We start from the raw sequence: 27,597 nt of genomic DNA on the forward strand, positions 1-27,597 counted from the left end.
TCCGGACCGTTCTAAACTGTTTTGTTTTTCAAAGTTTTGTGAACGTATAAAAAAACAATAAAAACAAATCAAAAAAATTTAAAAAGACACCACCACCATACCTTTTTACATGCCCTTTTGCAAACATGTTTATATTCCTTAGCTTTGGATTCAGAATGATAGCCTGCACCTACAATAAAAGTAGAAATAAGCAGAGTGAGTTTTTCAAGACATGAAAATTAAAACAAATGTTTTTAATTGCAATTTCTACTGATTTATTTGAAAAGTCAAAATAAATAAACATTCCCATGTTTGGCGGTGTTGTGCCGCCAGACCTCTATTAGCTTCAGCTCTTCCATGAGCCTCAATCAATCAATCAATCAGAGAATTTGTAAAGCGCACTACATACCCGCGTTGACTTGAGGCCCTACCCAGTGATCCCAGTGCTTAAACAGCAGAATAAAAAATGTGCAGGAGCCCCAGAATTCTGGGGAGCACGGCGCAGAGTATGCCAGGTTTAGGGAACACCAAGACTACCTAATTTTGATTCCAAGTCATGCCTCTTTTTTCAACCACGCTACGCTTCTTTTTTTATCTAATTCTTAGGAATTCTTTTTCATTCCTGCTTTTACCATTTGTGACTGTTTTCCTATATTTCTCTTCCTTCTGCTTTCTCCTTTTTCTCTAAGGCTTAAGATCAAAATCTGATGATAAAATATATGTCCCGCTCGGCTGCGTGATAACACTTGAAAGCCAGTGCCCACTTCCTGCACACACTATGCACTGCTGATATCAAAATCAGAATCTTGCATGCAATTAAAGCCCCAATACAAATAAACAAGTTAATTACCTTCAGTAACACTCGTTGTGGTGGATGATCTATGTAACCACAGATTTCTCACCTTTAGAATATTCCCCTGGTGCCAGACTGGATATAGAAGTTTGCATATCATCACTACCGAGCGCCTCCAGTTGAAAAGAAAGTCAATGCAAAGCTGCATTGCACCACCCAGTGGCTCGCTAGAGCACTACTGTGAAAACGTTTGAATCCAGCCTGGTGCCTATGGAATAAATGGTGAGAAACCTGAGGTCAGAGGTATTCAGTCTTTGTACACGACTTCCTCTGTGGTTCTAACTAAACTTGATTGTCTATGTTAGGAGCATTTTCGGAGGTATCAGCAGTTTTCGGGTGTATAACCCCACCTCTCCTATCTACCTCCTGTATCTGTAATTGTATACAATATTTACAAGGGAAATTTAGGGCTTACCCACAATACAAGCCCTCCTGCTGAGGGGTACCAAAATTGTCCAATCCATTCCTTAAGTACTTTGTGATGTAAAGTTCTGGCAAAATGTTTCTCCTTTAACATCAATAAAGGACCCACTGCTTTCATGTATATGACCAAATACTATGTAGCCTATTCACCGGAGCATTTTCAGTATGTAAAGTAGTAATCCAGTAGTACGACTTTTTACACTCATAAATACAATTCAGTAACATGCAGGATGAGCGCTCTAACTACACCTCCCTTATGTTGTATGTGTGGAGTTCTCAGTCATGGATGCAGAGAACTCAGCACACAGAAGTATGGTGTGGGAGGATCAAGGCATAGTGGTAGGTCAGAAAAGTGGGAATATCTACTACAAAATGAGAAGAGCAGAGAAAAATAAAGAGATGCTCAAGGAGGCACTCTGAAACACAAAAACACACCTACAAAGTAGTCAGCTAGTTGCTATTCACCAAAGTTACTTCCACAATCACTCCAATAGTTTTAATGACCAAACAGCCTCAAATTTACTCCAGCCAAAATCATACACCACGTATAGCCATTCACAGGTACTGTAAGACAGTTGCACAAAAATCTAAAGACCAGAGAGAGGGAATAACACTAACACCCCTTAAGGAAAAATAGGAAAAACAAACTGTATTTTAAAAAAGGTATTTTGTATATTTAATTTATTTTAAAACTAAAACACAGGCACATAACAGTAAAGCTACACAAAATTAGTAGACAACACATATAGCAACAAGGCTTCACTCACATTCAACACAACCACTAATGCAATGGGGTTGGGGAGTCCCATACGGGAAACATCCCTTTCAACGCAACTTTTACAACGCATGCCTTTACATCGCAAGCCTTTCAACGCATGCCATTACAACGCATTGCACTGGGGGGCGCTCTGTGATAGGGAATAGATTTAATTTACTATCCAATACCTTCCCTACTATCCACGGAGACCGGAGTTGGAATAGTAAATTAAACTATCTACTATCCAGCACCCCTCAACACTATGCGTTGTAACCGCATGCGTTGTAAAACCTGCGATGTAAAGCATGCGATGTAAAAGCATGCGTTGTAATGTCATACATCCATCCCATACACATCTCCAAATGAAACTCAATATATCTACCAGTCAGACACAGCTTGCCCACATAATATGGCAAGCCGCAGACAAAACACTTTTTTCACTATGTCAGAAAATATTGTCACCTTGCTCCTCATTTTAAAGAACAATTACTTGAGAAGGTGATATAGTGTATATAAATAGGCAGAAGATCATCTTTGGGATATCTAGGAAAGCAATACTTTCTAAATATTCTCCAGATGTGACCCTTGACATGATTGTAGACGTGTACAGGAGCTCACCTCACCTGCAGCTCCAGTCCATCCCTGAATGACAAAGTACAGGCTACACTCCACTTTTGATGACAGTTGCTCTTTCAAGAGAGTTACTGGGGACACGCTGGGCATCTCAAAGGCTAACCAATCACACTGCTTTCAGCAGGTAGGGAGATGCATTAACAGCTGATTGCACCAGCTTATTGCCATTTCAAAGTAAAACGCAGAAATGCAAAGGGTGGTAAAGGAATTATATTCCGTAGCCCACTTCCCCTCAAGCATTAAGTGCCATTAATGCTCAAAGTCCAGTGCACACATATATAGTGTAATGAGGGTTAATTGTCAAACCAAACGTATTAATCACTGTTCGTATTAGAAATGACGGAGGTCAACGTCCATTGTTTCATGAGAGAAGCGATATATTTCAACTCGATCAGTACAACACAAGATTAAATCAGCCGACACGTGTTTCTTCACACCATGTCAAGATATGACTCTACAGGGCTCGGAAGGACACAAATGGAAACAAACTAAAAGAAAGAACAGAACAAAGTAAATGGCCAAAGAAGTACAAAACCATAAAAAACAATAAACAAACACGTACATTAAGTGAATAAAGTGAAATAATTCAGAACCACCAATGCTAATGTGGAGACCCTAAGTGCCGAAAGTACAAAATCGATGTGACTTATTTATAATAGAAAAAACCATAAGTAACATGTATGTGGATTGAGACATATGTCAAAATCACGAGTCGAAATGGTGAATGGCGCGATGTATGTATGCAAATGGAAACAAATGTAATTCTTACATGCGGGTTCTACGCAGTTTAAACGAGTTCAGAGTTGTATCATAATTGTAGCCAGGTAAATATAAAACAAACCAGTTCTGATACGAAATAATTGCTATGTAGAAATACACATAGAAAACATTAGCGAGAAGACAAGCTGCAAAGCACTCCCTTAGAAACTAAAGATAATCATAGTCCTAAATGGTTAGTTTCCCAGACATAAATGGAAACAAATGGAGAGATCCGGTTGGATCATAGGACACGTAAGTTACCGGATGTATACCCGAAGGTAAGAAAAGAATAAGACAATACAAGTAGATCGAGGTAAATGGTCTGAGGGTAATAATGTAAAACGTCAGGTAGGTAGAAGGTTTAAGCCCTTTACTACCGGAAACAAAGCCATATCCAAACGTAAAACGACGGTTGGAAGAATAATCGCAAATTGCCCCCAAATTGGAAAGATAAATAAATCTAGGATAGCCTAGATTTATATTGTCTTAGTCTTTTGTTACCTTCGGGTTTCCACAATTGTAGATAGATTGTCCACAGACACCGCAAGTGGTTTCCAATTAGTTAACACAGAAATTGTTGCCATGAGAAGTATGGTAATGCAGAAACGTCTTGCATTAGACATTCTGCTAGCAAAAGAAGGAGGAGTTTGTGGGATTTTACATGTCCAGCATAGCTGTACTTATATCCCAGATAAGAGCCAGAATATAGAAATGCTTATTAAAAACATCGCTGAATTTCATTCAAAAATAGAACCCCTGAAGAATGACAATTTTTCAGAACGTTTGAGCAAAAGATTTGCAGCAATTGGAAACTGGTTTCGAGAGATTGGCAGTTCAATCATTGGCAAAATACTTTATCCTGTAATAATCATAGTTATAGTGACACTTTTGTTAAAAATTAGTTGCATGATACACAAGAGAAAGAAGTATGTGAGGGAAAAGAGAAGGATTTATAAACTCAGAAAGGAACAGGAGAAGGAGATAGAATTGGAAGAGTTTCGTACAGCACAATATGAGAGTTGTAGACAAACTGCTGAGACAGGAGTTTAGAAATACTAACACAAAGAGTGTTCAAAACATGTTGTTTTCAAAAGTTAAAATGTTGGTAAAATTGTGGGTATTGTTTGGTGATTTTGAAATCACCAGATGAGGGAGTTGATGAAGCGAGTTTCAGAAATGAATTATATTTTGACTCACGAAGTTAAAATTCCATAATAATTAATCATATTAATGAGTTTATGCACAAAAATGTATTAATCAACCTTGATTAAAATGCATACACGACATAAGGGATTAACATTATGTGCTCTTTGTAGCATTCGCAGGTATGTTGAAAAATAATGAACTAACCTTGTCTATTTGTTTTGTCAACATTAATTGCGGCTGATTAATTGATGGCATGTGCTTATTTTAAATGTGCTTTTGTCTATGTCATGTCTTATATGTGGCAAAGGCTCGTGGAGAATCCTGTTGGCCTAAAAAGAAGATGCTAAATAAAAAGCTGCATTTATGTGCTTAAAGCTAGATAACATAAACTAATGGGTTAACATTAGTGAAGGGGGTGGGTAACAGAATGATTTTCATTACTCAGATTAATTAACCTTTTGTGTTTGTTTGAATACTAGCCTTCAAGAAAAAGGCCTGAGGCCTAGCTTTTTAAATGGGTGTTTGGAATCCTGTCGTGATGAGCCGAGCACAGATAAGAAAGTGGAAAAGTTTGCCACAATTACGTTCATCAGAAAATAAATAAATGGAACTGTGCAAGATGTGCTCTGAGTTGAATAACTTCAAGGACAGGAAGCGGCAGAACAGCGAAGCTGAGGAAGCAGCGAACTGTTATTTAATAAGATGTTGCAAAATCCTCGGAAGCTAATGTCGCTTGTGGACAAAGGACAAAGACGTTTTAGAAAGGCACAACTTTGGATTGAAAAGGTTATGATCTCATATGGACTGACGGCTGTCAAGCAATAGAAATGCTGAATGACGGAGAAAAAGTATTCTTTTAGTGTGAATTAGTAAGTTTTAGATAGAGAAAAGGTATAAAACCTGGCCCCTTGGGAGGAGGGCTGGCTGGCTCGTTCCTGAATCCTGAACGGCGTGAAATGCTGTCGGACTTTTGACTCACGTAAAGATAGCTGAACTAATGACTTTTCCTTTTAGGTTTAAATGAGGTCAGTCAGGGAAATAGAATTTAGGGAATGAGACCTTTACTGCTTTAATTCTCTGCAAGATGATCTGTTTTGAAATGTCAGTCTAATATGCCTTTACCTTGATTAAAAGATGCTTTCAAATTGCTAATAAAAAGATTTCTATTTCTAAAATACTCTTTATTTGATAATAAAATTAATAAATTAGGGCGTGGCCAAGATGGCGGGGTGAGCGGACGCTTCTTCCCGCAGCTCCTCCGGCCCGACTAGGCCCGAGCCCTTTCTAGACTGCTTCTCTCCCCCCGCTGGAGCTCAGCGGCCGTGGAAAAGGTGTCGGAGACCTTGGTGCATACACAGGTCTTAAACTTTGGTCCGGAGCGCCTTTGCAGGAGTATACTCTGACGTCGGCGATTTGGCTGCGGAGCACCACTGAGTCGAGGCGGAGCGGATCACCGGACGAAAGGCCTGGATGGGTCCCGGTCGGAGCTTGGCTGCTTAGTGTGGCGTCTGCTTGCCTACCCGCATCGGCTTTGTGCCTTTGAAGCTGGTGCGCCGGATGACTAGCTAACGAGAGATGCCGCGAGGAGAGACGGCTGCTGCCTGAACATAGCGACGCTCGAGACTGCGGCGGCGGCCTGGTATGCTGCATGTGCCTCGGCCCCGTATCCAGTTTGGAAAGGAGTGCGGAACAGAGAGACAGGACACTCGGCCCTCCTACGGCTCGAAGGGGCCCGGAAGGGATTCATTGTTGCGGCCCTGAATCTTTGCGCAATCCGGGCAGTGACCATCGGACTCGGAAGGTCTGCCTGGCTACGCCCAGCCGCCATCTTGTCCCCATAGAGGCGGTGGCGAGGATCTCCTACGGTGCCGTCCTGGATCGCTTCCCGCACCCCGGCCCTGAGCCGAGCTCCCGGCACAGGAGATAACCACGGACTGGGGGGTCCTTGTATTGGTCAGCGGTTTGGACATTAGTTGGAGGTGTGGGACGGCCTGCGTAATAGGGCCCGGCCGCCATTTTGTCCTCGGAAGCACGGAACGCACAGCGGCCCTGCTGCATCTGACTCTCCCCTTGTTGGTGCCTTGCTCGTAGGTGGAGACTCAGCGACGCTGAGGCCTGCTGCCAGTGGCCCGGCATCACCTCTTCAGTTGAGTGGCGTGCTGCGGTCCATAGTGTGCAAATGTCGGGGAACTGGGGCGCGAAGAAAGGTGACTGCACGCTCCCGGATATGCTCAGCAGGGCCCAGCAGCAACGTGACAGGGCGCAACCGTCCCCGAGCTCTTCCAGAAACTCAGGGGAACCGGCTGGGGGGGGAGCCCCCAGTCACGAGATCCTTAATGGAGGCCCTGTTCAGCTCACTCAAAGCTGACTTTCAGACGTTAAAGCAAGAAGTGGCCAGCGAGGTGCGTGAGGTCCGCAAAGAGGTGGAGGGCCTTGGTGAACGGATGGAAACGGTGGAGGCGGCGGCTCAGCGAAGGGACGAGGAGATTGTTCACCTACAGCAAGATGTACTCCGCCTCAGGGAACAGCATGTCGACCTTCAGGCACACAATGAGGACCTGGAGAACAGGTCGAAACGAAATAACATTCGGGTCCGGGGAGTTCCGTCCGCAGAAGAGGGAACTGATGTGGCTGGCTACCTGAGGGACATGTTCAGGGAGATCCTGGGCGAGCCCGCGGACTTCCCGATCCGGATCGATAGGGCCCATAGGGTCGGCCGGCAGCGACAATCGACGGCGCCTCCTCCGGACATTCTGGCCTACCTTCCGGATTTCCCAGTGAAAGAACGTATAATGGCGGAGGCCCGCAAGAAGCAGCCGCTGACCTTCCGTGAACGGCCCGTCGCGCTGTTTCAAGACCTGTCTGCCATCACGCTGCAAAAGCGCAGAGCCTTCAAAATCGCGACGGACTTTCTAAGGGAGAATGAAACACCGTACTCTTGGGGACATCCCTTTCGCCTTATCTTCCGCTGGAATGGCGTACTGCACCAATTACGCTCCTTACAGGACGTCTGTGGGGTCTTGGGTCTCACAGCTACGGAGGAGGGTGAAGCGACACCGGGCCGGAGGCGCCCTGATCGAGGAGGACGACGGCGGTCGGCGAGGCGGAGGTCGACGGCTAGTGACGGGAGACCGGATTCGCCCACCATCAGAGCAGAAATGGCCAGCGCGCTCAGAGAAGCAGCCAGGGACTCTGCTGCCACAAACGGTGTGGCCTTGACGGCGTAGAAACGCTGCGGGGGGAGATGGACACAGCTTCTGCAACAACAGGTTTGGGGCTGAAAGGGGGATCGGGGGAGAGGCGGGAAGAACGAGTGGCCGGACGTCCACTTTTTGTACTTTCCACGGACTTGTCCGTTTTGGGACATGACTGGGACAATGGGTTGTTCGGGTTTGGGTAGGGGGTTGGCCAGTTGCCACGGGGTTGATTCGAGGGAAGTTGGGGACTGTTGGAGGGTGGAGGGGACATTGTCCAGTGTCTTACATGTTATCGCATTATCTTATTTTGCCTCTCCTGCGCTGCCGTCCCGTGCCCCACCCCCGCCGATTGGGCACCCACGGCCTAGCACACACAGTCCTTCAGGAATATGGCGACACTGAAAGTAGTGACCCTTAATGTTAAGGGACTGAACAATCCGGTTAAACGGAGAGCAATCTTATCTTTGTTGGAGGGGACACAAGCAGACATATGTCTCCTGCAGGAGACCCATTTGCTGGCGCGGGATTGTCATAGGATGCGCTCTAGCAAGTTTCCCACACAGTTTTTCTCCTCTACTGCATCTAAGAAAGCGGGGGTGGCCATTTTGATAGCAAGTTCCTTCAGGGGGGAGGTGCTATACAAATTCGCAGAACAAAAGGGGAGACTGTTGGCGTATCGCCTCAAGCTGGGAGACGTGACGTTCACTATTGGCTCTTTGTATAGCCCGAACGACCACCAGGAGCGCTTTCTTGACTCAGCGCTGGTGGACGTGACTGCCTCCCCGGACAGACATGTCATTCTGGGGGGCGATTTAAATATAGTTTTTGACTCCACACTTGATAGGTCCGCGCAGAGACACCCGCAAACTGGAGAACTCTCACAGGCAGGAAAGGCTCGACTCGCTGATCTGGACCTACATGACCTTTGGTGCACACTTCACCCCACGAGTAGGGACTATTCTTACTATTCACATGCACACCGGACATACGCGCGGTTGGACCACTTGTTGGTCAGCGGACCGATGTGTGCCTCCGCTACGGCGGCGGACATTGGGGTCCTATCATTATCTGATCATGCACAGGTCGCGGGCACATTTGCGCTTCCACCGGTCTCCCCCTCTTGTGGTGTTTGGCGACTTAGGGACACCCTCTTACATAAAAAAACAGTTGTGAAACACATTGAGGAGTCGATCCGGGAGTATCAAGCACATAACGATAACTCAGACACCTCACTAGCGACACAGTGGGCGGCATTGAAGGCAGTCCTAAGGGGGGAGTTCATTTCTATCTCCTCGGCGGAGAATAGGGAGAGGCAACGCAAGAGGGAGGAGCGGACTTCTAAAGTCAGAGAACTGGAGCATGTACATCGCCGTACCGGGGCTCCTAGGATATGGAAGCATTTGAAGGCTGCTAGGAAACTCTTATCGGCGCTAGACATGGACAGGGCGGAATATGCGGCGCTGCGCCTGAAACACGCGTTTTACACGGGAGGGGATAGGTGTGGCAAACTCTTGGCGAATAGACTTCGTATAGCGCATCAGCGTAACGTGGTAAAGGAGCTGCTCGGTCCTGATGGGGTGGCAGTCTCTGACGACGCGGCTGTGGCGGAGGCGTTCCGTAGGTTTTATGAAGACCTTTACACAGGGGAGCCCCCTTTGCCGCAAGAAACTGCGGACTATCTGGAGTCAGTGGCCCTTCCGGCCCTGGACCCAGCACAGGCGGAGCACCTGGAACGCAATATTCATGTAGAGGAGGTGATATCCGCTATATCCAGGCTCAAACATGGGAAGGCACCGGGCCCGGATGGTTATACGTCCCTGTTTTATAAAACCTTTTGCCCGGTTGTGGCTCCTATTCTTACCCGCCTATTTAACTCCTTCTCTACACCGGGGGCCATACCGCCGGACCTGTTAAGAGCAACGGTCTCAGTGATCCCGAAACCAGGGAAGGACCGGACCCTCTGCGGTTCGTACAGGCCTATATCCCTCCTGAATGTTGACCTTAAACTATATACAGGAATTCTGGCGTCTAGACTGGCCCTACATCTACCGGGCCTAGTTGAGGCTGATCAGGCTGGATTTGTCCCAGGCCGACAAACAGTCGATAACACCAAGAGGGTGGTGCATGTCTTGGAGAAGGCCTCACGGATTCCGGGAGAGAGGATGTTGCTGGCGGTGGACGCTGAGAAGGCATTCGATCGCGTTCATTGGCCCTATCTCGAACAGGTACTCCGGAAAATGGGTATTGGAGAGAAATTCTGTTCGATGGTTTTTAACTGTTATAAGTCCCCTTCGGCTACAGTTAGAGTTAATGGGTGCAGCTCCCACAGCTTAGAGATTGAAAGGGGTACCAGACAGGGATGCCCGCTTTCCCCCCTCCTCTTTGCTCTCTATATGGAGCCGTTTGCCCAGAGAATTCGCCAGAACCCGGATGCCATTGGGGTCAAGATGGGGCGGTATGTCCATACGATAAGTCTCTATGCGGACGATGTCCTCTTAACCCTAGATGACCCAAGGCGGGCCCTCCCGGCATGCATTCAGGAACTGGATGCTTTTTCGAAAGTGGCGGGCTTTAAGGTGAATATGGGCAAGTCAGCAGCCCTAGATGTGTCCCTGACTGCAGATACGAGACGAGATCTGCAGAGGCTTTTTCCCATGCAGTGGTCGTCGTCCCTGGTGCCTTACTTGGGGATTCTGCTAGCACCGACGTTGCCAGCGATGGTAGCGGCCAATTATGCCTCCCTCGGTAGGAAAATCAAGGAGGATCTGGCCCGCTGGAGTAAAGGAATGTTGTCCTGGCTCGGCAGGATTGCTGCGGTCAAGATGACGGTCCTGCCCCAGATCTTGTATCTCTTTCGAGCTTTACCGCTACAGCCACCTGCGGGATGGATCAGGCAGACACAAGCAGATGTTGCACGTTTCATCTGGCAGGGTCGCAAGCCGAGAATGAAGAGGGTTCTCTCCACGCTGGCCCCGGAGGCGGGAGGCCTTGGCATCCCAGATCTCCGGAAATACTTCCAGGCGGCGCAGTTGCGCTACTTGGTGGAGTGGAGCAAATGGGAATCTGACAAGCATTGGCTCTTTCAGGACCATGCAGTGGCGGGGCGTCCCCTACAGGAAGTGCCATTCTTACGACGGATTCACCGCCCTCCCAACCTATATGCTTCCTATGTCACGCGAGTCCCCTTGAGGGTGTGGGACACGGTTAGTGAAGTTCGCGATCTCACCACATTCCCCTCGCCTTTCACGCCGATAGTGGAGAACCCTGATTTCTCCCCAGGTCTGGAACCGGGCGCTTTCTCACACTGGAGGGCAGCGGGTTGCCGTGCGCTCTTCCAGATGTATGACTCGGAGGGGGTGGTCCCTTTTCAGCATTTAAAGCAGGAGTTCCAACTGACTGAGACAGATAGGTTACGATACATGCAGGTCAGGCACGGGGCGCTTCAACCTCAGGTGCGTGACACGGCTGATCGTCAGATGAGGCCGTACGAGCGGTGGTTAATAACTCGCACCTCTGACGCTAAGCTGATCACGGACCTCTACAAATTCCTGCAACCCCCCACCCCCCGTTTCATTTTTATAACCCGGGTAGGGAACGCTGGAATAGGGAGCTGGGAAGGTCGCTTAGTCACAAGGAAAGGGATCAGTTTGCACACCGGGCGAGACACTCTGCATACCACACAGGACTCACAGAAACACTCACAAAGGTGTCCACGTATTGGTATTACACCCCGGAGAGGCTACATGAAATGAATAGGAATGTCGGGAAAGAGTGTTGGAGGGAATGGGCTAATGTACCCGCTGAAGTCCCGCAGAGGCAGGCAAATAGCAATCGCACTGGGATCGGCGATTCAGAACATATTGATTCATTGGCGCACCACCACGGTCCCCTCCATCACGGGCTGGCTACACAGACTCTGGCATGTTTTAGGCATGGAAAAATTATCGCTTATGGTGGCGGGGGACGTGGAGCAATTTGATGAGTTGTGGCAAACCCTTTCACGCGCTCTTGTCCACAGAATTCAGAGAACTTACCTGTCCAAGGTACCTTAGACTCCTGAGACTGACACCTCCTGTGGACCCAGCTAACTAAGTAGACATGGGATGGGGGCTCATGGGGTGGGGGAGTGGGGTGGGGCGGCAGGACGCATCATTGCCTAGCACTGGACGGGGGGGTTGGGAGGGAGTTGGGGTGAGTTGGGGTGTTTGGGGGGAGGGTTTCAGGGGGGAGGGAGAGTGGGCTTCTTGCTTTTCTGCCTTTCACTTTCTAGCCTTCTTGACAGTGGCAACCATGTCTAGCCTTCTCTATTTGTTCATCGAAACTTCATTTGCAGTAGCCACTGTCCATCATCACGCTTCATTATTTTCACTTTGCTATTTTGATTTGTAATGTGTATACCCCTCCCCTCCTTGTTCCCTTTCCCCCTATGTTTTTGCCTTAATAAAAAGCTTTAAACCTAAAATTAATAAATTAGATTTTGAAATGACAAGCTGGTCTTGTTTATGCTTAGTCAGTTGATCCATTTTCCTAAGTGACTTAATTAGATGTTTCCGTTATATTTTCATGATGATGATGACAAACTGCAGTTGTGTATAATATGTAAATAGTTTGTGAATAGTTCCGATTAATTAGGTCACATGATTCAGTTGCCCAATATTTGTCTCAGTTGTTTATGGGCCTTGTGAAGAGTTTATGATTAATGGTGAGTATCATGGTGTTGGGTAGCGTTGTTGAGACAAGATTTTCTGTAGGGGCGCTGGATCACAAGCAAGGCAGTGAGATGTATAAGAGGCAATATTTTAAACTGTGTATTGAAAGTTTTTAAGTGTTATGGCTCATTTTTAATGTGTCTCACTTATTACGTCCATATAGACTTGATAACATGTCTTCTCAAATGTAGTTGAATTAAGATTGTCAATGTAAATTTTTTTTTTTTTTTTTGTATCTTAATGCAAGATTTTAAAAGTTGTAAAATAGTCTAGCAAACAATAACTTGGTAAAAAGAAATCAGGTGCTGGTGTCTGAAGAATGTTCAGGACCCTGCGATCATGTAGCCTAATTTAAATAATGAGAGATTTAATATTGACAACTCCACCCAACACCAATTATAATATTTGATTCTACCATGTCAGATACACACTAGAAACACTTATCTCGCCAGTGTGACTCACAGAAAAGGGATATTGTCAACTTGATCCACGACAGAAGCCATACTGGCCTGATCTAATCTCTAAGAGGCCTGGAGCATTACGACAACTCAAACAGATCTGGAGTTCATAACTAAAGTTACGATGTTTAGGAAAGGTCGCAGAAACAATAACAACTGATACATAGGTAGTTTTTGTTTATCGTATGCCTCATAATTATTGGAGGGTGTGGATCATTGTTTGTGGTATCCCTCATCTGTATCTGTTTAATACTAAGAAACATTGGCTGCACTGACATTTGCATTAAGAAGGCTATGGGGAATATTAGAAAGCCCCTCTGTGGCAAATTTTCAATAAATAGTTAATGCAATACTACTTCTCTTCACAACTTATGTTCAGGAGATCTAGCTAGACAGTATCCAATGTCTTGCTAAGGTCCAGTGTGCTGCATTTAGGAAAATCTTTAATCTCCCCAAGAGCATAAACCAGGCTAAAATTAGACTAAAGTTCAACTTAATCAGGAAAGACCTAGCTTGTGTGGCCTGCTTTAAAACAATTGTGCCTTTGAGTCAGGCATTTTGATCTGAGCTCGCTGAAAGGGATGTTGCGGGTCTTATTGTGATTGGTCTAGGTTCACTCACTAATCTAGGACGAAATGGGCGGAACTTTCATAAAGGAATTAGACATTGAAGCTGCATGGTGGAGTAAAATCTCTTTAAAAGCTGTGGTCAGATCTCAACTGATAACTAAATCCCTCCTAGGGATCCCAACCATGCCTCACCTCATTGAATTTAGAGATGTACTCAGAACATACTACAAAGCTAAACACCTCTGGGACATGAGGTGAATGCCTGCCCCTGAACTGCCATAGATGTGGTACTGTGACAGGAAATTCTTTCCACCCGATATGGTTTTGCCCAAAAATTTAGAAATGCTGGTCCAGGATAGCAAGGATGGTGACCAAAGTATTGCAGGTCCGTATGACATCGTCACCGAAACTTTCCCCACTAGGGATTATGGCAGAGCAGGGATTCCCAAAATGTGTTATGAAATTAATCCGAATGGTATTTTTACTAACAAATCGTGGTATAGCTAAATACTCGATAGCCCTATGGCCCCCGCAATGAGAGAATGGCTACAGAATGCGCCATGTCAGAAAAGGTAGTCAGTCTGGCACAAGGCTGCCGATGAAAACACTTGAAAATATGGAGACCACAGATATCTCATTTTTACCTAAGTGCTTGATACAGTTGGTTGTTACGTTTGTGAAATCTATACTAATATAATAAAGAGAGAGCCCAAACCTTTGAGGCGGGTAATCTCAGGAACCACAGCACCAAACACAACATCCAATACAGAGTTGGAAAGGGCAGTTGCAGCAGAAGGACATAGGCTATGCAGACGCCCACCATATACATTTAAAAGGTAAAAGAACCGTGCCAGTAAAGTAGTCCCTTGTGGGCGTGTCTGCGTTGTGCTGTGGGCGTGTGCTGGGGGCGTGACAATTGCTGGGGGCGTGTGGTACGTTCCGCCCTTCATGCTATGTCTCATATCGTGTGCTAATCCCACCCTGCTCCCTTTAAATACCCCTGCACCCCATAATCATAACCCACCCTTACTCCTTAAAATACCCCAACACCCTTAAACACTAACCCATCTTAACCCTATAAATATATCCTGTACCCCAAAACCCAAACCTATCCCTAAACCCTAAAAATACCCCTGAAACCCGAAACCCAAAACCCAAACCTAGCCCTGAACCCTATAAATACCCCTGTACCCCAAAACCCAAACCTAGCCCTAAACCCTAAAAATACCACTGTACCCCAAAACCCAAACCTACCCCTGAACCCTAAAAATACCCCTGTACCCCAAAACCCAAACCTAGCCCTAAACCCTAAAAATACCACTGTACCCCAAAACCCAAACCTAGCCCTGAAACCTTAAAATGCCCCTGTACCCCAAAACCCAAACCTACGCCTGAACCCTAAAAATACCCTTTGTACCCCAAAACCCAAACCTAGCCCTGAACCCTAAAAACCAAGTACCCCAAAACCCAAACCTACTCCAAAACCCTAAAATAACCCTGTACCTCAAAACCCAAACCTAGCCCTGAACCCTAAAAATACCCCTGTACCCCAAAACCCAAACCTAGCCCTGAACCCTTAAAATACCCCTGTACCCCAAACCTACCACTGAACCCTAAAAATAACACTATACCCCAAACCCCAAACCTAGCCCTGAACCCTAAAAATACCCATGTACCCCAAAACCCATACCTATCCCTAAACCCTAAAACTACCCCTGTACCCCATAACCCAAAACTATATCTAAACCCTTAAAATACACAAAGACCCCAAAACATATACCTCAGTCCCCCAAAACATATACCCCTATACCCATACTTACCTTATCCAAACTTTTAAAAAAAACATGCTTTTACCATTCATGCATTTACAACAAATTTTGTTTTAAATGTATGCGTGGTAAAAGCATATAAAATGTAATGCCATGCGTTATAAGGGCATTGCCGAGTCATGGTACTTTTGTAATGAAAGTATGCGGAGTGATGGTATGCGGAAAGAAAGTTGCGGAATAATAGGTTTTTACCCTTCCCCGGTAAGTACATTGGTGGCACGGCAGCCCACATCAACAACATACTCATATTTTTTTCACCACCCATTTGAAAAATGCACAGTTCTCTCTCATTGATGGCCAGCGCCAACATACACTTTTAGACACACCTCCCGCCACAAGTTCTAGAATTGCGAACTTTAGAGCTGGGGAGCTACGTCGGCATCAGCTCAACATCCTGTGATTCCAGGCAAATCGCTTTGTCTCCACGTGCCTACCACAAATGAGTGTGTTCTTCTGTACTGTAAATTGTGCTCATGCCATGTTGTCGAGTTCGCGCTATATAATATTGCAAGGAAAAATAAAGTAGGGAAACTCGAGTTCACACACTACTGAACGCGCACTCTTAAGTGCATCAGCAGTGCACTGTGAATCGGAGTGTTTCACAGGCCTGTCACAGATAAGGAATGCTATCAAAACGAAATCCTACAAAACAATATACTACTCATACGATTCATACCCGGACAACGTCGGGACGGGCTGCTAGTACTGAATAAAAAGAGTTATAGAAGAAAAGAGAATGACATCCTGGCTCATTGACGTAACTCTCTTTTTCCAAAAAAGAAATGGGGTATACAATCATATGAGCCTTTTAGCAAATAAAAATATTACAGCCAGGTCTTAAGCCACCATACTAGGTTTAAAATCATAAAACTGTGCTTCGCCCAGGCTTCTATCTACCAACTGAGGCAAAGGTAGCATTCTTATAAATCTCACAATGCAGCATGCAGATTTTGAGATTACAAGAAAAACAATTCACGACAAATTCTATGATTCATATTTTCCGCTGCTATTCATTTCTCGAGGAAGAATGGAACATTGGTTTGTCCTCACTTCTTTAAAACAGGAATCAGGACTTGCACAGTCAGAATTAGTTTTAGCATAAACAATCAGGACATGGAAATGTTTCGATTCTCATCTGGAAAACCCTTATTTAGATTGTTACCTATTTAATTATTGTTTTTATATTTATTTGCTATGCTGTTCCTATTGATGAATCACGATTTATGTGTGGTTAAGCACCAATGTGTACTTTTACAACTGGGTGTGATTTATACATTTCTAGGTTCTGTATTTTAGGCCAACTTAATACAAATTAATGTACTCAAATCATGATGATTTTATTATTTGTAAGATTCTAATTAACTACACAAGTAATAAATACTTAAGTATTATATATTCAATGTACACTTAAAAGTAGTCACCATCACAAGTCCAGCTAATAGCAATGTATCCCACTGATATCTATCATCAACTGGATGACGTCATAATCATGCATATGTTCCTATTTGCCATTGTGAGGGAATGTGAGGGTGAAATTGCTGGAACAAGCTGTGGCATCCCATGTGCGAAAGTGATGTTTGTGTATGAATATTTTAGACAAAGGGTAATATTTGAGGGGGAAGTAACAGTGCTTCATCTTCAAGTGTATGTCGATAATCATGTTATAATTCCCATTTGCTACTTTTAACAGTTAAAAGTAGCAAATGGGAATTATAACATTGCATGGGATATGGTAGTGGTAAAGGTGACAATACAACGCTTTGTCAGTCATTACTGTAATGATGAAAAAAGTATTTTTATGACCATGAAGTAGTGGACACATACATATATGACTTTTGTTCTCCTTTCTACTTTCCTTTTCAGTAGACACCAGAGGACAAAGTGGGAAAAGTGGGACGAGGGAAGGAATGAGTCTAAGGACCTCTGCAGCTAAGTGGATTCATGAAGACAAAACTCCAGCAGAGGAGGAGGTAGAAGGAGCCAGCAAGGAGGGGGTGCCTGCCCGGAGAGACTCCATTCCAATCCAAGAGACTCAGAATGAAGACTGTGGAGACGACCAGTCCCCGGCTTGCGGCCTGGGTGCGGGACGGCGCGACCTCGGGAGCCATATGCTAACGTGACGCCTCGGAGGGGGTCCGAGGCGACAGGAGAGGCCCCCCTGCCGCTCGGCAGCGCACGGCCGCCCCACTGGGAGAGTCCCTGGCTTGCGGCCTGGGTGCTTCACGGGCTGACCCCACGGACCACGGCGGACCGCGGCATATCGGCGGGGGACTTCCATTACACCAGAGGACTGGCCAGGTGCTCCCTTTCCGGCCTTGACAGAGTGGGCACGATTGGCGCCAAGACTGAGTGCCGGCCACGGAGGCGGCGCCTGGGGCGGTCCCGCATCGGCAGTGGAAGACCACCGGCCACACCAGCAAGAGAGTCCCCGGCTTCGCGGCCTACGATCCTGCAACAAGATCAGGTGGTCTACAAGAGAGTGCGAGGCCTCGGCGGGGGACCGCCACACCACAAGGGGCCCATAAAGCTTGCCACAATACCGGAGGGCAAACGGACAGTGTGCCTTAGCCGAGGTACTGGGGAAACCTCCCGCGCAGACTGTGGGCCCGACCTAGCTAGGCTACAGTGGGCGCGGAGAGATCACACAGCTCGTGCTCCGGCCTACCCCCTGGTGGTCAGTCTCCAGCCCGGTGACCAGTCACAGCCCCACATACGGATAAACGTCTGAGTGCCACCTGGGACGGTGCTGCTGGGCTTCGTGCAACGGGCACCGCACGCCCAGAACGAGTGGGCCTCGTGGGGGATAGCCGCGCTGGGAGCGCCATTACCGCGCCGCCAGGCAGGAGCCGGTTAAAATTCACTGTGCCCGGGAACCACCACGACGTCAGGGATCCTACAGTCGCAGCCATAGGGGAACAGAACGCCCCGGACGAGCCCGCCTCTCCGAGACCGTGCCCTGGGGCAGACAGGAAGCAATCGCAGACTAGTCCTGAGCTCCTGGATCGCTTCATACGGGGCCCTGTGATAATAGTAGGCAGAGATGGGGCCTAAACAAGGAACTTCTACTCAGTCCAATAACATCGACAAATACACGGTCCAGAGGGGCGCACAGCGAACGGAAGTGCCAGCCAGTGACCCACAGGGCCAGAAAGAACCATCCCTGACCAGCATCAAGACGGCCATACAATCACTGGGGGCGACCCTGGAGACGAAGATAGACAAAATATCGATTGAAGTCAACCTCCTACGCACGGACCTCAATAAGACGTCTGAAAAAGTGAACGAGGCGGACATTGTAGAACTGCGGATGTCTACGAAAACAGCTGGAAAAGCGGGTTGACGATCTGGTCCACCAGCACAGACAGATGGCGCTCCGGCTGGAGGATCAAGAAGGAAGGGCCCGAAGAAGCAACATATGCCTTGTAGGCGTGCCGGAAGAAATCGAGGGGCCCAGCACCGAACTCCTTGTGGAGGAAATGATCCTTAATCGCCTCAAGCCCAAGCGTCTGTCCAAAATATTTACAGTCGAACGAGCACACATGGCACCCATCCCGAAGCCAAAACCAGGGGCGCCGCCACGGACAATAATTGCTAAGATCCTTAACTATAAAGACAGGGACGCAATTCTACAGGCGGCCAGGCAAACCGGAGACCTGCACTACGAGAACGCCGCAATATGGTTTTTCCCGGACTTCACCCTCCAGGTACAGAGAGAGAGGCGATCCTTTGCGGGGGTCAAGGCGGCGCTGAGAGACAGGGGCATCAAGTATATGATGTTCTTTCCGGCCAAACTCAAAGTCCTTTCCCGAGGAAAGTACTTCTTTTTCACGACACCACAGGAGGTGCAAGACTGATTAGACAGAGAGTCGCCCGCAGGTGGAGAAGGGACAGAGGGTCTAGATTGGAGAGACACTTGTGGCGGATCTCCGGAATCAATGGCGGGGAGATCGGAACAGGACAGACAGAGTCAGCGCTCCCGAGATGGGACACTCAACGTGGTGCGGCTGGACGCGAGACTGAGGGGCCCCTCCGTGAATGAGTGGTAAACTGCACTGGGGGTACCACACAATAATGGGGTGGGGGCTCTGCTTAGAGAAGATGAGGGGGACTGACTCCAGTCACACCGACCTGTAGATCTGATGCATAGACTACGTGCCTTATTGTTGGGGGGAGGGATTCGGGCGGTGGGTGGGGCCGGACCAGCACACGCACCTGGAAGGAGGTACACCAGGAGGGAGGACGGGTCACTCAGACTCCTAGTTTCCTTTTTATGGGTAGTTCGGGGCGAAAGGCACTCTGCTAATTGGGGATGTGGGTAGTTTCAAACCTACGGAGCAGGGGAGCAGGGAGGGGGGCGGGGAGGGGGGGGGGGGAGTTTGCCAGTTGTGGGGGTGGATCGAGACCGAGGTAGGGTGGAAGGATGTTAGGGAGGGGAAAGGGGAAGGGGGATGTCATGGCACTCTGACAATTCTGTTGTGGTTGTTTGTTCACACTTGCGAGGCACAGGCACTGGGGAATCACAATGGCAGGCACGGCACACAAGTCCTTTTCAGATCGTAAGGAAAGGTTATGGCTAAACACTGGGGAAAAAGTCTCAAGGTACTAAGTTGGAATGTGAACGGGCTGGGGGATAAGCTTAAGAGAACAATGGTGCTGCAATTCATCAAGCGCCACCTCCCTGACGCGGTGTTGCTCCAAGAAACTCACCTGCTGGGCAACACCTGTCATGCACTGAATAGATATGGATACACTCTGGTGGCCCACTCTGGCTTTACCTCCGGATCAAGGGGGGTGGGCATCCTCCTCCGGCGTAACCTCCCCCTCCTGATCAGACACACAACAACGGACCCACAGGGTAGGTTTGCATCGGTCTCGGGCACATGGGAGGGCCACGGCTTACTTTGGCATCGAGCTACATCCCACCGGGTCTTCAGTCTCAGACATAAACCGACCTAGGGAAACTCCTTCTGTCCCTCCCGGAGGGGCGATTATTCATAGGGGAAGACTTTAATGCGGTTGTATCCGGTACATTAGACAGGCACCCACCAAGGGACACACCACTGGGGCAGAGATGGCTGGGTGACTTCCTAGACACGTTTGGCCTCAAAGATGTGTGGCGCATGGCGCACCCTACGGACGAACAATACACATTCTTTTCGGGCCGCACCGCTCCTTCTCCCGCCTAGACTACATCCTCACTCCGCTACACCGAGACACTGTGGTACATGCAGCGACCCTATCTGGCGAGGGGTATATCCGACCATTCACCGGTCATGGCCCACTTCACAATGGGCAACAAGCGAGAGGGGTGTGTGGCACCAATCAATGCCTGGCACCTCTGTGACGAAGACCTACGTAACACACTGGCCAGCTCAATAGATAACTACTTCACTAGCAATGTCGGTTCAGTGGACTCCGCGACCAGCTCTGGGAGGCATTCAAGACGGTCCTCAGGGGAGAGGCTCTCTCAGCAATTGCGGGTAGACGAAAAGGGAGGGAGGCACAACTGGTCGCGATCGAGACTGACCTAGCTGAACTGGAAGAGGCCGTGCGCTCGGCGGACACGACGGGGACGCGTCACTGACTTGCCCTTAAAACGTCTGAATATCGGGACATGGCAACTGATAAGGCAAAGAATATAGTAGCCTCTAAGGAGGCCAGGATTTACGACCAAGGAGACAAAGCGGGCAAGCTCCTCGCCTGGCTCGATAAAAAGCGGCAAGCCAATAGAGTAGTAGCAGAATTGCGGTCGGAGACAGGCATGTTACTCACTGAACCGCAAGATATAGTAGCGGAATTCGCCTGTCACTTCCGCATGATTTACAGTAAGGGGTCAGACCGCCCGGAGGAAGACTCCATTGACCTATTGGCGGACCTAAAAATACCCTCCCTCTCTGATACGGAACGCGACCTCCTAGATGGACCACTCACCACAGAGGAACTGGAGCGTGCTATCAGGGATCTGCACCCTGGGAAGGCACTCGGGCCAAATGGTCTCCCGATCTAGCTCTATAAGCTCAAACCGGAGGGCATCAGCCCTCATCCCAAACGTATGTTTGATGAAAGCAAGTCGGTCGGGACGCTGCCCAGGGACCAAAGTTAGCGACGATCGTCACAATTCCCAAAGAAGGCAAGCCCAGGGATTTGTGTACCTCATACAGGCCCATATCCCTGCTAAATGCTGAACCCAAAATCCTGGCGAAGGTCCTGGGGAACAGACTCCAGCCGGTCCTTCACACCTTGGTCCACCGGGACAGTCGGGCTTCATGCCCCGCCGAAATACGGCACTCAACCTTCGTAGACTCAACGTGGTCCTGGGGAGGTGCCACACCTTGACTGAAGATGCAATGGGGGTCTCGCTAGATGCCACCATGGCCTTCGACACTCTAGAGTGGCCGTATATGATGGCGGTCCTCCGTAAACTCTGGTTCGGACCCAGATTCATTGCCTGGGTTCGACTCCTTTACTCGGAACCGCTGGCACAGGTGGTCGTGAACAAGGTGTCGGAGACGTTAGCGCTGGGAAGGGGGACGCGCCAGGGATGTCCGCTGTCGCCTCTCTTATTTGCCCTCTCTTTGGAACCTCTGGCCACCTGGATTAGACAGGATGTCTCCCTGAAAGGACTCCAGTGGACAGATGGCTGGGAGGATAGAATCTTCCTGTACGCTGACGACATCCTCCTTTACCTCTCCCGCCCCAGGAAATCACTAATAGTGGCCCTAGACATCTTCACCAACTTTGGCAGGAACTCCGGGTACAGCATCAACTGGAGCAAATCTCACCTGTATGTTCTCCACAGAGACATCCCAATCCTGCCGCGAAACTGTCCTATACAGGTGGCACTCGAAGGTTTCACGTACCTGGGCATCTTCATGTCCAAGGATAAGGAGGCAATGTATGAACGCAATCTGCTCCCGCCCCTTCGGAGGCTCCAGCGCGACTCCGCTGCCTGGCAGAAGCTCCCCATGTCGCTGCTGGGCCAGGCGGCGCTAGTTAAGATGATGGCACTGCCGCGGTTTCTCTACGCCCTACAGAACTACCCAGACCTTGTCCCACCCACCTACTTCACTGCGGGGGAGGCGGCTCAGCGAACCCTCCTGTGGTCTGGGGCGCCCCGGATAGCGCTACAGAAATTGACACTGGGCTGGTACGACGGGGGTATAGCCTTGCCCGACATCCGTAGGTACTACTGGGCGGCGCACCTCTCGGCGGTCAACCAGGGCACCTATAGTGACGGTAACGACCCGGGTTATGGGATGGATAGGTGGCTACTACCGGGGGGGAACTATGAAGAGGCGCTTTACTCACGACCGGGCAGGCACGCTCTGACGGGCCCACACTTTACTCGGTTCAACTGTGGCACAGGGTCCAACGGAACATAGGATGGCACAACACACTCACCTTGGCCACCCCGCTTTGGGCCTCTGAACGACTCGGCCTCCTAGGTCGCTCTAAAGGGTTTAGAAACTGGGACCTGATCGCCATTTCCCGGGTGGGGGAACTTTGGGACTCTGGAGGGATCAGATCCTTTTCCTACCTACAGACCACTTACGAGCTTGCGGACACGGAATACTTCAGGTACCTTCAAATACGTCACGCCCTGCAACAGAATATCCCGCAGGGTACAGTGCCCCCCCCCCAGGCCTCCCCCCTCGAAGACAGATTGTTGGATGGCCTAATACCAGAACACGCCATCTCGCTCACATATAAGAAGTTGATAAATAACCTTCCCGACTTGCTTGTGGGCTTAAAGGGAGATGGGAGGCAGACGGCCTGGAAATAGACGAGGAGGAGTGGAGGAGCGAGTTAGCCTCCCCTAAGGAGGTGGCCATTTCGTCGCGGTTGCGACTTGTTCAACTCAAAATCCTCCACCGGGCGTATATATCGTGTACCAGGCTCCAGAGCATGGGTGGAAGTGAGAATGACCAGTGTAGGAAGGGGTGTGGCTCAGCTGGCACCTTCTTCCACATGCTGTGGGAGTGCCCACGGTTGCAAATATTCTGGGTGTGGGTGACCCGCTGTATGCAGGAGGTGTGGGAGGTGAGATACGCCCAGAGGCGAAGCGCTGTCTCCTCAACATTTGGGAGCCGACTGATTTACCGGCAAGGGGCAGGATCTGGGCAACGCTAGGCCAAATGGTGGATAAACGCAACATAGCAAGACTCTGGGGGGCTGCCACACCACCGCGCCTCACCGAGTGGAAACGTGACATGGACTGGTGCATGCTGCATCAATCAATCAATCAATCAGTGACACTTATAAAGCGCGCTACATACCCGTGGGGTCTCAAGGCGCTGGGGGGGGGGGAGCCGCTACTGCTCGAACAGCCAGGTCTTCAGCTTCTTCCTGAAGGAGAGGTGGTCTTGGGTCAGGCGCAGGTCGGTCGGGAGGGAGTTCCAGGTCTTGGCGGCCAGGTGGGAGAAGGACCTTCCTCCTGTAGTCGCTCTTCGGATGCGGGGGACGGCGGCGAGGGCGTGGTTGGCTGATCGGAGGTGGCGTTTGGGAGCGTAGAAGTTGACTCGGCTGTTGAGGTAGCTCGGGCCTTGGTCGTGTAGGGCTTTGTGTGCGTGGGTGAGGAGGCGGAAGGTGATTCTTTTGTTGACGGGGAGCCAGTGAAGGTCTCGCAGATGTCCGGAGATGTGGCTGGTTCGTGGGATGTCGAGGATGAGTCTGGCTGAGGCGTTCTGGATCCGCTGGAGTCTCTTCTGGAGCTTGGCGGTGGTCCCGGCGTAGAGGGCGTTGCCGTAGTCCAGTCGGCTGGTGACGAGGGCCTGGGTGACGGTCTTCCTGGTCTCGGTGGGGATCCACCAGAAGATCTTCCGTAGCATGCGTAGGATGTTGAAGCATGCCGAGGAGACGTTGTTGACTTGCCTGGTCATGGAGAGGGAGGAGTCCAGGATGAAGCCCAGGTTGCGTGCATGGTCTGTCGGTTTGGGTGCGGTGCCCAGGGCGGGAGGCCACCAGGAGTCGTCCCAGGCGGAGGGAGAGGAGCCCAGGATGAGGACCTCCGTCTTGTCCGAGTTCAGTTTCAGGCGGCTGGTCGTCATCCACTCGGCTACCTCTTTCATCCCTTCGTGCAGGTTGGCTCTGGCGGCGGCGGGGTCGTTGGTCAGGGAGAGGATCAGCTGGGTGTCGTCGGCGTAGGAGATTATGCTGAGGTTGTGTTTGCGTACGATGGCCGCGAGGGGGCTCATGTAGACGTTGAAGAGGGTGGGGCTCAGAGATGATCCTTGGGGGACGCCGCAGATGACTTCGGTGGCCTCTGACTTGTACGGTGGTAGGCGGACTCTCTGTGTTCTCCCGTCGAGGAAGGAGGTGATCCACTCCAGCGCCTTGTCCTGGATTCCGACGTTGCTGAGGCGCCGTACTAGGGTGCGGTGGCAGACCGTGTCGAATGCCGCGGAGAGGTCTAGGAGGATGAGGGCCGCTGTTTCTCCATTGTCCATCAGGGCTCGGATGTCGTCGGTGGCGGCGATGAGGGCGGTCTCGGTGCTGTGGTTGGCTCGGAAGCCGGACTGTGAGGGGTCGAGGGATCCGTTCGTCTCGAGGAAAGCGGCCATCTGCTTGTTGACGGTCTTCTCGATGACTTTGGCTGGAAACGGGAGGAGCGAGATGGGGCGGTAATTCTTGAGGTCGGTGGGGTCCGCTGTTGGTTTCTTGAGTAGGGCGCTGAGTTCGGCGTGTTTCCAGCTCTCGGGGAAGATGGTGGTGTCGAGGGATGTGTTGATGATGTCTCGCAGGTGGGGTGCGATGACAGCGTCGGCTTTGTTGAAGACGTGGTGAGGGCAGGGGTCGGTCGGTGATCCGGAGTGGATGGAGTTCATCGTGCGGATGGTGTCTTCGGTGCTGATCGGGGTCCAGGCGCGGAGGGTGGTGGTGGGGGGTGGTTGTTCGGTCATGGTGTGCGTTGGTTGGTTGTTGAAGCTGTTGTGTATGTCCGCGATCTTGTTGTGGAAGTATGAAGCCAGGGAGTTGCAGAGGTCTTGCGATGGGGTGATGTCGTTGTTTCCTGCGCTGGGGTTGGAAAGCTCTTTGACGATGTTGAAGAGTTCCTTGCAGTTGTGTGCGTTGTTGTCCAACCGGTCCTTGAATGCTGTTTTCTTGGCGGCGCGGATCAGCTGGTGGTGTTTCCGGGTGGCAAGTTTGAAGGAGGTCCTGTTGTCCGGTGTCGGTTCCCTTCTCCAGACTTTCTCGAGGGCTCGGCAGTTCTTCTTGGAGCTCTTGAGTTCGTCGGTGAACCATGGGGCTTTCTTGCTGCCGGGTCTGCTGGGCGGGGTCCTCAGTGGGGCGAGTTCGTCCGCGCAGTTGCTGATCCACTTCGTGAGGTTGTCGGCGGCCTGGCTGGGGTTCGCTGAGCTGGCAGGAGGGTGCTGGCTCAGGGAGGTGGCGAGCTGGTCTGCTGTGATCTTGTTCCAGCTTCTGCGGGCGGCCTGTTGCTGGTGGTGGTGGGTCGTTGTTTTCTTGAAGGTGAAGTGGACGCAGCTGTGGTCCGTCCATTGAAGCTCTGTGGTGTGGCTGAAGTTGATGTCCTTGCTGGATGAGAAGACAGCGTCGAGTGTGTGTCCGGCGAGGTGGGTGGGGGTGGACACCAGTTGCTTGAGTCCCAGGTTGGTGAGGTTGTCGAGCAGGGTGCTGGTGTTGCGGTCGTTGTTGTTCTCCAGATGGAAGTTGAGGTCTCCCAGGAGGATGTAGTCAGCGGAGGGGAGGGCATGTGGGCTGACGAAGTCGGCGATGTCCTCGCTGAATTGTGTGCGTGGTCCAGGGGGTCGGTAGATCAGGGTGCCTCTGAGGGTGGTGTTCGGGTTGGTGTGGATCTGGAAATGCAGGTGTTCGGCGGTGGTCAGGGAGTTGTCGGTGCTGGTCGTGAGACGGATGGTGCTCCTGTGGATGATGGCGATGCCTCCTCCCATCTGGTTGGCGTTTCGGTCCCTCCGGACGATCTTGTAGCCCTCTGGGATGGCGATGGCGATGTCGGGAGCTGAAGAGGCGTTCATCCAGGTCTCCGTGAGGAAGGCAACGTCTGGAGCTGTGGTGTCGAGGAGGTTCCAGAGTTCGATGGCATGTCTGTGGATGGAGCGGGTGTTGAGCAGGATGCACTTGAGGTGGGTACTGCTGGTGTTCGGCTTGGTGGGTGCTGGTGCGAAGCAGGTCCGGATGCAGGTGAACTTGCAGGCGTGGCAGCTGAAGGGTCCGTGGGTACGTCGTGGAGAGGCTTGATGGCATTCTGGGAGTCGGCCGGTGTTGAGAGCGGTGAGGGTGGCGGCGGAGTACGTCAGGCGGGTCGGTCGGGGTCTTCGTGGGCCAGGGGTCCTGGCGCTGGTCGTGATCCGGTCGCGGACGGGCGTAGACGGGCTTACCTTTGGCGCGCCTTCGGCGCACAATCGGCGTGCCCGCTGCGCGTGACCGCTGCGCGTCCGCACGGTCGCCATTTAAGGCGAAGTGCGCGGGTGGGCGGAGCAGCTGGGAGGCGGGAGCGGGGAGGGAACAGAAGAGAAAAAGGGGCGGGGCCAATGTCGGTGGCGGGAAGCGAGAGCGGAGGGCGGCGAGGTAGGCGGCCAATCAGGAAGGAAACTGGACACGGCACAGGGGATACAAAGAAATTAACAGGCACAAATTTAGGGCAAAACAAATAAAAACGGCAAAATACGCGAGCAGACGGCAGAAACAGACAAGCACAAATTTAGGGCAAAACAAATAAAAACAGCAAAATACGCGAGCAGACGGCAGAAACAGACAAGCACAAATTACGGGCAAAACGAGGAAAAACAGCAAAATACGCGAGCAGACGGCAGAAACAGACAAGCACAAATTACGGGCAAAACAAGGAGAAACAGCAAAATACGCGAGCAGACGGCAGAAACAGACAAGCACAAATTACAGGCAAAACAAGGAAAAACAGCAAAATACGCGAGCAGACGGCAGAAACAGACAAGCACAAATTTAGGGCAAAACAACTGGGAAACCAGAGGGGAGCGACCACGGCGTCAGCGAGGCAGAAGGCAGGCAGAGGGGAACACACGCAGCAGCTGGTGGCCGTGCGGCGCGGGGGTGTCCCACAAGTGGGTCACCTGCGGCGCGGGGGTGTCCCAATAATGAGAAAGATGTATGTGGCCCAGGGATGCCCCAATAAATGGGGGGAGATCTGGAACAATTGGAACGAGTACAGAGGAGGTATCTGTGAACCACCCCATCCCAGACACCCCACACCTGAGACAGAGAAATAATGTTCTTGAACACAGCTGCCATACTTCCTGTGCTGGTGCCGAACCGCAACTCCTTAGTTTG

General features: G+C 50.1%; 1 protein-coding gene across 2 annotated transcripts in view; it reads right to left on the minus strand.

The window, feature by feature from the left end:
* The window catches only part of TASP1 (taspase 1), an 834,089-nt gene that overhangs the window by 673,518 nt on the left and 132,974 nt on the right, over positions 1 to 27,597 (minus strand). For both annotated transcript variants that reach the window (XM_086927723.1, XM_086927724.1), the window contains exon 3: positions 102 to 169. In XM_086927723.1, coding sequence (XP_086783849.1) covers positions 102 to 169 — 68 coding nt within the window. The remainder of the gene's footprint in view (positions 1 to 101; positions 170 to 27,597) is intronic.

Source organism: Lissotriton vulgaris, chromosome 6, assembly GCF_964263255.1.
Source record: "Lissotriton vulgaris chromosome 6, aLisVul1.2, whole genome shotgun sequence".
Lineage (NCBI taxonomy): Eukaryota > Metazoa > Chordata > Amphibia > Caudata > Salamandridae > Lissotriton > Lissotriton vulgaris.